Genomic DNA, 11369 nt, shown 5'->3' on the forward strand with positions numbered 1-11369 from the left:
ATCGAGACCTCGAGGCGTGTTCCCTCGCAAAACTGTCTCGACTCCGTTGCAAAAATATCGACAACATTTTTCACTTCCGATATATTTTTTATATGGTATAGTGTGTTGCATCGGATAACAAATTGCGACAACGTTGCAAATTGTTACATTGGGAAAGTGTCATACATGATACAGACTTTACAAACGATAATTATTGAAACTTTAAGATTACTACCATGTTATACCGATTTTATAACTAACAATAAGAGAGCTAATTAAAACCTCGTAAGGACAATCAGTGTCAAATTAACGTTTGTGAAAAATGTTACGCTATCTCTACTACTGAAGACGATTTTTACTAAGCGCCATGAAGGATGTATTAATTGTATTACTATTAGCAGCTAGAAGAAGCAATAGGTACATAATCTTAATGCGATTTCTGTGTCAAAATGAAATTTTAAAGAGACATTTTTCAGTTTACAGCTTCGTGATTTTTACAGAACAATATGCTGATTTTTCAGTAAAAATCATGCTGTTTTCCTGTACGAAGACGGCTCACAGTATGCAGTCAGTTCATTTCAATGTTCAGTGTAAACATATCCATCTTAATTTCAGTGTAAATGTATTTACAATTGTCTCGCGCCAAAAGCACTGCAGGATACTCGCAAGTGGATTAATTTCTTAATTAATTTCTTAAGATTTAGTTATTCATCGATGGATTACGTTATAGAATTGGAAATAGTTTTTCATTTATGTTTTGCTTTTTTCTTAAATAATTGCGATTAATTAAAATATTTTAAGTTTAATGATGTGAAGTAAATTCAGTACGTTTATTTCGAACGCAGTTTTTAAAACTATTCTTTGTATAGGTTGACTACGTAGAATTAAAAAAGATTTGATCGGTGAAAAGTACGCGCACAAATTTATTTCAGAAATTCAGTCGAAATTGCATCCGATATAGAAAACAATGGCATAATGATGGTTTTGCGTGTTAATTTGCAAGTCAATGTAACACATTTAACTATTATTTCCAAATTGATGTGCAGAAACTCGTAATCCCTTAATTGTTTTCCATTTTCACCTCAACTGATTTCTAACGAAACAATTATAAACACGTGTTTTTATGGCGTAAGAGTTTTTACAATTTTGTGCCACACTAAGAATAATTCTAGCAAAATTATAAGATTATTCGATTGACCAAACGGGTCTCAGGTTTCCTTAATTCAATGAAATTTAAATAATTTAAAAAAGTTTGTACATTCAGAAGATATTAGATTCAATATTTTACAAATACATTTATAAAAGAATTATACACTCAGAAAATTTTTGTTAATATTTGCAAGATAAAATGTATCAATTATTATTATTATGATTGAAAACTTTAAAATGTGTGTGTAATGAAAATAAGATATTTCATACTTTTAGAATTACTTAGCATAATGAATTATATAAAAAAAAAGGAATTTTTAATTAATAATGCAAAAAAATATTTTTTTTTAATTTCCACTTAAATATATTTCTTTATTCTTAATATTATAATAAATATTAAATTATTATTTTATTAAATATTTTTCAAATTATCGAATTGTTTTATTAATACTGAAATTACCATTTTCAGTTTTTACCGTTTTATTATGAAATTATCATTTTTTAAGTTAGTGTTTATAAAGACTTTATGTAAAAGAAAATAAATAATGTCACTTCGCCTCGGGGTTGACCCGAGGTGAGTCACTCAATTTTCTTAAAAATAAAGCATACAGAGCAATTGTGATGTCTGTTCTCTTTTGTACAATGATGTTTGGATTGTACAAGAGGACATATATTATATTATATTTTTTGCTGTATGTTGCAAAAGTGACTGCATAAAAACACTTGCATAATGTATCTATAATAATATGAGACAAATTCGAATGACCGTAATAAAATTGTGAACGCAAACGAACGAGGTATAACAAAATGAATATTCGATATATGACTTCAGTATTTTAGCTTGGTTTAACCGACGTTAAGGAAAAGTTTGTAGCTGAAATTAGTGTAAAAGATGCACGTTACGCGGAAATTCAAGGAAATTACAGTTGCTTACAACCGCATAAGTTTCCAAAGTGCCAGGATACACGGGAGCAATAAATCATAATTAACGAATTCCGCAACCGAGAAAAATTTTCACTCATGTAATCTATGAAGAACTCGTCGAAGATTTAATCTCGTTTCATATAAATTTGTTAAGATCTGGTTCATTGTGAAAACGAACATTATTTATTTACATATTTCGATGCATGAAATGCATATGTCACGACATGTCACAGAATATTTCTAAGGGGGAAAAAAATTCCCTCTTTTTTTATATCTTATTCTTAATATTATATACAATTTGTACATTAAAATAAAATTGTTAACAGCAAAGTTATGTAGATAACATTATGGGATTCTAGTGTGTCATTAACACAAAAATATAAAAGAAGAAGGGAGCACGATTATGTTATAAAAATAAATCCGTCATTACTTGATTAGATATATTGTGAGAATGAACAGAGTTTTTAAACTGACATCAAACTTTTTCAAATACGTCTAATTCCATCCGGTACGAGAGCATCACGTTATTTTAGCTATGTCACTCGGGGCTGACGCATCGTAGTTGCGAAGTGGTACGCGTAAGCTTAACGTCGCAATTTAACGTGCCGCATTTCGCAGAGAAGTGCACAGCAATCCCACAACCGTACTTTTAACGAAGTCGGCGAGTAATTAATCGAAAAACGCGATGTAATTACGGTTACGTCAAGAGACGCAGTCGTTGAAATTGCGTTTATAAAGAAATGTATGATCCTTTTATTACGGCTGCGTTGTATTGTTCATCAAAATGACAAATCCAATTAAACATGCTAGAAAAATTTGTTTTTTGTTTTATGCAATATTTATTTAAAGAATTATACTTTATAAGTTTCTTTGATTTTTCTCACAAAATATCAATTTCCTTCTATTGCTTCTATTGAATTATATTACGCTTAAAATATAATATAATAATACAAATTATTGATTTATTTTATCTTAAAAGTTGTTTCTAATATCACAATTGAAAGCGTATTTTATATAAAATATAAGAAAAAGAGAGACTGTGTGTAAGGCAGAAGTTGGAATGATAAAAAATATTTTTGTGCTGACTCGAAAGAGAATTTGGATCATATAGCTTTCAAATTAACTATATATATCTATGAAGTTGCATGATTTCGTATTTCCATATACGTTGGAAAAAGTTAATGCAACTTTTACTCAAAAGGTTAATTCGAACTAGTCTTTTTACGAGAACTGGCTGATTTCACCGGACTACAACTTACTTTATGATTAATAGACCCGACATTAATTATTAATTATATGAAGAATTTAAATAGTTAAACAATTTAAAGGGTAAATATCAAACAGAAAATGATTCCACTTTGATGATCTTAATTTTGACACATATTATCAATATATTTATCAGTATATTTATTAAAATATACTTCATTATATTTATGCGCACTAATTACCGCGTAAACTCCTGCTTCCTCTTAAATTCTCGTCTTTGTTACATATTAATAAGGTCATGATCCTAAGTAATCTCTAAAAAGTTTTACCTACTATCGATAGTTATTCATCAAAAAGTTAGTAATAAAAAAAGTTTAATAAATAACATCTTATTTCTGCTACATACAATGTTAAAAACTATTCTAAACCTGCCCTCCTTGCATAATGACTTTCCACACGAAAGGAGGTCCATCCCACTTCCTCTCATGCTTAAAAGTGCACAATTTTCTACGCGATATCCACTTCAAACCTAAATATGTTTTGAGTTTGATTATTCTTTGGACCTTACTTCGTATAGACAATGCGCCCCTAGACAGGAAGAGCAGTCAAATTGACTCGAGCAGCGCGCTTACCAGGCCATCCCCATTTCCCGTGCGATCGATGCGTGTACATTTGGCAATAGTAGGCGGGAGGGCGCGCGTATTCAGCTATCTTTAAAAATTAATATTTCGTTAAGGGGATGCTGGAGCCGCCTGTATTACCGACTGTATAATTAATCAGCGTTTTTTCAGACGTTTTTGTTTTTGTCGAATTTCTTCGTAGTAGTCTCACAGAATAAAAATTCCTTTTTCATTATTAAAATGTACATCTAATGTACTTCTCGCTGATATATTTTGTTTTCAAAGCTGAAAAAAATAAAAAATTACAAATTTTTTTATCCATTTTTATCTCAATATAGCAATCAACGGTGAAGGTAAACACATTGAACACAAAATACATCAGCGACAAATACATTAGCATATACAATTTAATTTTTCGTGGAAAAGGAATTTTTTTCTGTGAAAACACTTCTTCGCGGACAGAAATAAAAACGTCAAAAATGCTAGTTTTATCGGCGTATAATACAGGCAGCTCCAGCATTCCCTTACGCGTTTATATTATCGACTTAAACGCAATAATTTTTGTCTAATAATTACTTCTTTCCTCGTAAATGTGAAAATCATTTTCCAAGATTAAAGCATATGCATTAATACGTGTCTGTGAGATGGAATTTATATCGAGAACGAAAAAAATTATTTAAATTGAGATCTTCTTTGTCATTTCTTATCCAATCTAGTCCAATATAGTGTTAGAGCCGTCAATACTGCAACAACATTTGCTGATATATAAATTATAAAAGCTTTGTAATCTGTACTTACAAAATTATGGTACAATTGATTTGTTTCAGAGTATCCTACAGCAGTGACGGCTGAAATAGTTGATGTTAACATGAACTCGTTGGACGGCACGACGGGAAAGCCATTAGATGTCGATCTGCCACCAACCCTGCCGATGACTTTCGGTACGGAAAATTCAACATCGGTTTCAGCTCAATCAGGATCCACAGCCCTAATGCCTTGTGTTGTCCACAATCTAGGAGAAGGCACGGTAAGAGTTGTTGAAATTCATTGATTGACATATGTGAATTTTATAAATAAGCGGAATATAAATACAATATTCGATTTATTTATTTACTATTCTAAAAGTGTCAATAAAATAAAATTTATCACATTGTATACATAAAGAGCTTTTTTAACACGTTATTTTTTTTAAATTAAAAAATTTTATTCGATTATTTATAATATCCCGGTAAAAGGTTTTTCATATGTTTATAATTATATTATTAATCATATGTTTATAATTATGCAATATATAAATTATATACAATTATACAAAATTATATATGAAATATATATATTATATATGTATATACATACACATATAACGCCTTGCTCGGCGTTGGATGATTCTGAGCCTCTGGCAGTAGGATATATTGGATATATTGGATATAGGCAGTCTATCAATTATTATCTCCATTCTCGTCGGTCAGCCGGTTTCTTCAAGTCTCAGAACTCATCAATGCGTCTGTTATGGATTTCCAACAAATTTACCTCCTCCAAGATAAAGCGACGTCAAGTTTTTTTGGAGCATCCTCTTCTCCGCTTCCTCTGCGAATTGTAAATTGCGGTTGCACTTCGCTCTGGTTCTTTCTTAATGTGTGTTCAAGCCAACCAAATTTTCTCCACATTGATATCTCGTTGTTCAGTACAGGTTCACAGTGTTTCATTGCTAATAATGTTCGGCCAGAAGATACGGAAGATCCCTCGAAGATAGCAGTTGACGAATATCTGGATTCTTTGCTTGATTGCTGTCTGTAACGAGCCAAATCTCATATCTGTATGAAAGTGCAGAGATTACGTACGATCAAAAAATGTGTAGCTTGAGCTTAATGTTAACTGTAGATGGTAAAACGCTATATCTTGCTTAGTTATATAAAAGCATTGGTTTTCTTGATCCTAATTTCCACATCTTTAACAGTACCGTCATCAACTATACTTCCCAGATATAGGAACTCGTCTGTTCGCTCAATTGACATTTCATTGAGTTTTAACGATCGGTTGGAGTCTGCATTTGGATTCGCATCAGTGAGCCCTTCATCTTTGCGACATTGATTTTAAGATAGACGACCCCATTGCCAGTTTTTGCTGTATCATTGATGTTGTGTAACAGCTCGCATTTATCGTCCGCATAATCCAAAGATTTCAGTCATCCAAGAAAATCAGTCGCTTATTTGATCTGAGAGGCTTCCATATGATTCCTCTCGACTTGTTTTCACATGCCTTGCTACTGCATCCATGACGATCAGAAACAGCAATGAGAAAAGACAGCCAAAAATGATCTCAAATAGTTCTTACAGAATTCTTCCTCGTATAGAACGCGATATTGAAATCCCTCCCCATTAATTTTTCACATAAGGAAGACGATTTTTAGGAGCACGCCTATATTACCCAACTTAGCCCAGATGCATTCGCGATTAATGGAGTCAAATGTCTTCTCGTAATCGATGAACAAGAGATATCTACGAACGGAGAGCATTTCGACAGACTATTTCTGAGTGTGTTGATTTAGTCAATGCAGGACTCTGCTAACTCTAAAGCCTTCCTATTCCGGTCCGAGCTTCCCATCTATAAGCTTGATCATTTGCACCAGAATCACCTTCATGAAAATTTCCATAGCACGTTTAAGATGTTGATGCCATATCAATTGTTATACCAATATTCAAACAACGTTCGTAATGGATGTAATGGATGTTTTGTGTTTTTATAATAGATAAAATAATGTAATGTATGTTGTAATATTATTTTTTTGTATATGCCATATTATCCCATGCTTGGTGGCACATCATGGTGGCATTTTATTCACTTTTCAACTTTCTACTATCGTACTTCTTTATTCTTATATATAATAGTAAAAATGGAAATATAATATTTATTTACTATCACATACAAATACATAAAGGAAGGAAATGGAAGAAGAAGATCAGTATATAGAAGCATTCTGAATTGAACAAATAATTATACAAAAATCTAATTTCTCTTAAGTGACATAATCTCCTCACTTATCCTAATATTAAATGTATTTGTTTAACATATTTCGCATATGTTAGATTTTCTATCTAAATCGAATCGCTTATTTGGAAAGTTATATAAATTCAGTTTTGAAACATCATGCATTTCAATGAGATGTGAATATGAACCAAAACGCGACACGCTGATCACAGTCGGATTTTCAGAATTGAAGTTATATCATCTCCAAAATGGATTGGTATTCGAAATGTCGCGTCGATATACCATTAAAAAACATGCTGATATCTGCAATATAACGAGATTTTTTTACGAGAATACAATAATCCAAACACATTTAGAAAAGTTTAATACAGCATGTGTATCTTTGCAATGTAAAATTCCGTGGTTTAATCTCGCTTTAAAAGAACGTAATTCGTAGCAAGAGAATAAATGCAGCGATTACAAGTTGAAGCGCTGTTTAATCCGATATCTTTACAACTCCATTCAAGGTTTCTTACGCCCGCCATCGCGACTTACAATGTAGCAACCGTGCAAGAATTTCTCTATCGATTGATACAATGTTGTTATCAGGTTTGTTTTTTTTTGTTTACATGATAATTTTGTTCGTGCGCGTATCAATGCAAAGTTTTTCTTATTAAGAACGGTGACGTCGGTGAAGGTATCTAGAATGAAATATTTTCGCGCGCGAAGAATGTACAAATAATCGGGAAGTCTGTTAAAATACCAAAGATATTGTCGTTGTTCCAACGGATGACTGTTAGCACAGCCTCATAACTTAATACAACTGGCATTTGGCCGCAATGTTGCGCTGATTTAACATGCGACGCAAACACGAAGCAATACAATCAAATAGAGTTTAATGAACCATTTAATGAACCTATTGCTCGTTTCAACTTCATTTATCACTATACGTGTATGTCATAGTTGGGTAACATAACGTAGAATATCAATTATTAGTTATATAAAACAGTTGGCAATTTATCCATAAAAAAAATGTTACAACATATAGTTCACTATTCAAAAAGCTTCACTAATCAAAATCGGTTGAGCATTCGAAAGAGCGAATCTCTACCTTTCATTTACTTTTATATTAAACTCTGTACGATTTTCTTCACCAAGTTATTCAACATTGAAGCAAAAACAACTTTTTTGCTTCAATATTGAATAACTCTGAATGAAAAAAATCGTACAGAGCTTAATAAAGAAACAATTTAAAGATAAACTCTTCTAAAGATAAATTCACTCTTTCAAATGCTGTAAACCGCATTTGTGTATAATTTTTAATTTGTGCCGTGGAACTTCGCAAATTTTGAGATTTAATGCATCTTCATTTATGTTTGCGTAATTTCATGAAATATCAATAAGAACGTTTTCTAAAATACCGCTCTGAAAAGTAGAGATTTCGCAAGCCTCAATAGTTTAAAGGCTTAGAACCTTCGTACGGAATACAAGAGATTTAGGTTCGATTCCCGCCCGAGGTGATATTTTTCGCAATAAATTTATTTATAGTTTCTTAGCATATTAACATCTTTTTAATAGGATGCCTGATTGAACATCAAATTATTAAAATTGCTTGTCAATTTAATTCATGATATTACTACAGTAGTTTAATTACGTTTATAAGTTTGGAAAACCTATTCAGCGCGCAATTTGAATGACAAAAAAATGTGATATATGCAACTACATATATAATATATAAATATATAGTAATTCAGATTAAATTATTTAAGCATTAAAGATCTTATAGCCTTGATCGTTCCGGCTATTATTTCTATTTCTTATCGATATATTTTAACAGCTCTAATGGAATTTTTTTGACACGATTTTATTCTTAAAAATGAAAGCACATAGTTATTACATCTATCATAAGAAGTCGTTTATATTGCTGAAGAAACTTGACAGGTTGCATAATCTGGAATCGATATAAAAAGTAAAAAATTAGGTGAGCGTGTAATATGTAATTTATATATCAAACAACAAAAATTTAAGTGAAACATCTTACTGCTGTATGATGTATTAGTACGAAAATAGAAAAATCGAGTCTAAATTGCGAAATACGTATTGCTCCTAAAAATGATTGGAATTGTTCGCGCGATATCTCGTTTGTCAGTTATGCGGCCATTCGCTATCGTTCTCACTATTCCTCGGGCGATGTTCCGGAAGTTATTACGGAATTATTACACCTTTCCCACGAGCGCTCGAGAATAATTGGCGCGTTATAGGACAGAGGAGAGCAGGCGCGCGTGAGTCAAATGGATGCAAGTAGAAATCGATAGGGACGGTCTTGTCAAACGACTCGCTCGGTTGTTATACCTATCTGTCGTTGTCCGATGCTGCATCGTTCCGCGAACATATAAGGTTTCATCGCCGCAAACTGAAGTGAATGAGATAGCAAGATAACGCATCGAAGGAACGCCGAGAGCTACAAAGAGAATCCGAGAGAGACCGTAATAAGAATGCGCTTTTTTTCTATTTCGAATTGATATTTCAGAGAAAATTAGATACACGTAGTAAACTCATCACGATTCTGGTCATGATGCGGCAGTGGTAGCATTTACTGCTATACAACACTGTGAGAATCTTGTGCATACAGTCATGATAGACATGAATTATGATGCGGCATATAGATAACAATGAAGATAATAAATGATCTACCGCATCTAGGAAAATATATTTCTCATATAAGTAAAACTTAATTGTTTTTTTCTTTATATTAAATAATGATATTGAGATTAGACGAAATCTTTCTTGTTTTGCGAGATATTTCAAATAATAAGATTTTTTTTTTATATTTGTCTAATAATTTGAACTTCGAATAAATCAAGATTTATCATTAAATATAAACGATAGAATTTCCATTAAAGTTTACAAGATTTAAACATATTATACATAGTAAAAAATATTATGTATATATAATATTATGTATATATGTTAAGACTTAAAACTTGTCCTTGTTAACATTTTTGTCTTGTATTTTTAATAATTAATTTTGTGTTAATTAATGTTCAACCTTTCTTATTGTTAAAATTATCCAATTAATAAATAAATAATAAAAATATGTAATGCACTTTAAATATAAATATAAATATAAATTTTAATGTAAATAATTAAAATATACGTATTTATATACGTATTTATATTATAAATGTTACATTATAAATGTTAAATTTATTGACGAAATATGCTTTCAAATATGTTTATACATTGTATCATTGTTACATTCTTTTCATAATTTTTTACAAAATATCTTTTTGCTATTTTCTAATATATTCATCTTGAATTAAATTATTAACTCAAAAATTTGGATGTATTGTTTGAGACATATGAAATGTTAGGTGAACTTAACATAAACTTTCTAATTATATAGATGAATTTCAAAGAAAGAGAGAGAAAGAGAGAGAGAGAGAGAGAGAGAGAGAGAGAGAGAGAGAGAGAAGTGTCTAAAATAAATCTAAAAGCTTTTTTTGAGATTGTTTAATGATATTAAACGAACTCTGTCTCTCTCTCTGTCTCTCTCTCTCTCTCTCTCTCTCTCTCTCTCTCTCTCTCTCTCTCTCAACGGAGATTTAAATAACCTGAAATTGGAATATGTTAAATTCACTGTATATCATAAGCTCGTGGCTCGCTTGTACACACTCGCTTGCCGCTCCGCATCATCTTTTTCTGTTCGAGCGAATGGAAGTAACGATGTTACCATTCTGAGTGCTGGTAGGTTGTGGAAACACAATCACAGCTGAGTGAACTAGGTCGCATCGCCAACCTTTTTATCCGTAATTTACAGCAATATTTGGAATTCGTTCAAGAGAGATGAACGCTCCGGCATAAATCTAATTATAACAGGGTCGACTAGATTGCGGGACTCCGCAATCCGAAGGCGTCTCGATATGAAAATACGGATGCACAGTTCCTCGGTGTGTGTTAGCGATTTTAATGAAGTGCGATTGCGTGTATTTACCGGCCGGATACAAAAGATGTCAAAAGATCGCCTGGATAATAAATCAAGTGCATCCAGTAAGTTAAATTCTTGTGATTACAGAGACTGGATTTGAGAATAAACGGAAGGTGATAGTTGTGCGATCAAAAATGCTCTAATTACTTACTGAAGTTTTAATTGAATAATTAGGTGTTTGCATTAGATAAAATATATATTTTTTATCTGATAATATATTCTATTGATGAATTAATTAATTCTTTTATTGACAATAGTTAATCTTTTTTATGATAGTTCTACAAGTTTGAATGCTATTTTATTATTTTAAATTTCGAAAGTTTTAACGTGTAAATAATTATGAATATAAAAATATATATATATATATATGTGTATGTATGTGTGTACGCGCGCGCGCGCGCGCGCGTGTGTGTGTGTGTGTGTGTGTGATGTTAATCTATCAAAAACTTAAGTATAATTAAAATTTCTCTTTCTCTCTCTCTCTCTCTCTCTCTCTCTCTCTCTCTCTCGACAGAATAAGATGATAAAAAACGTAT

General features: G+C 31.6%; 1 protein-coding gene across 1 annotated transcript in view; it reads left to right on the forward strand.

The window, feature by feature from the left end:
* LOC108694359 overlaps positions 1-11369 on the forward strand; it is a 38920-nt gene that overhangs the window by 11107 nt on the left and 16444 nt on the right. The window contains exon 2 of the mRNA XM_018203786.1: positions 4706-4905. Within this exon, the coding sequence (XP_018059275.1) occupies positions 4706-4905 (200 nt within the window). The remainder of the gene's footprint in view (positions 1-4705; positions 4906-11369) is intronic.

The sequence above is a fragment of the Atta colombica genome, unplaced genomic scaffold (assembly GCF_001594045.1).
Source record: "Atta colombica isolate Treedump-2 unplaced genomic scaffold, Acol1.0 scaffold12, whole genome shotgun sequence".
In the NCBI taxonomy this organism is placed as follows: Eukaryota; Metazoa; Arthropoda; class Insecta; order Hymenoptera; family Formicidae; genus Atta; species Atta colombica.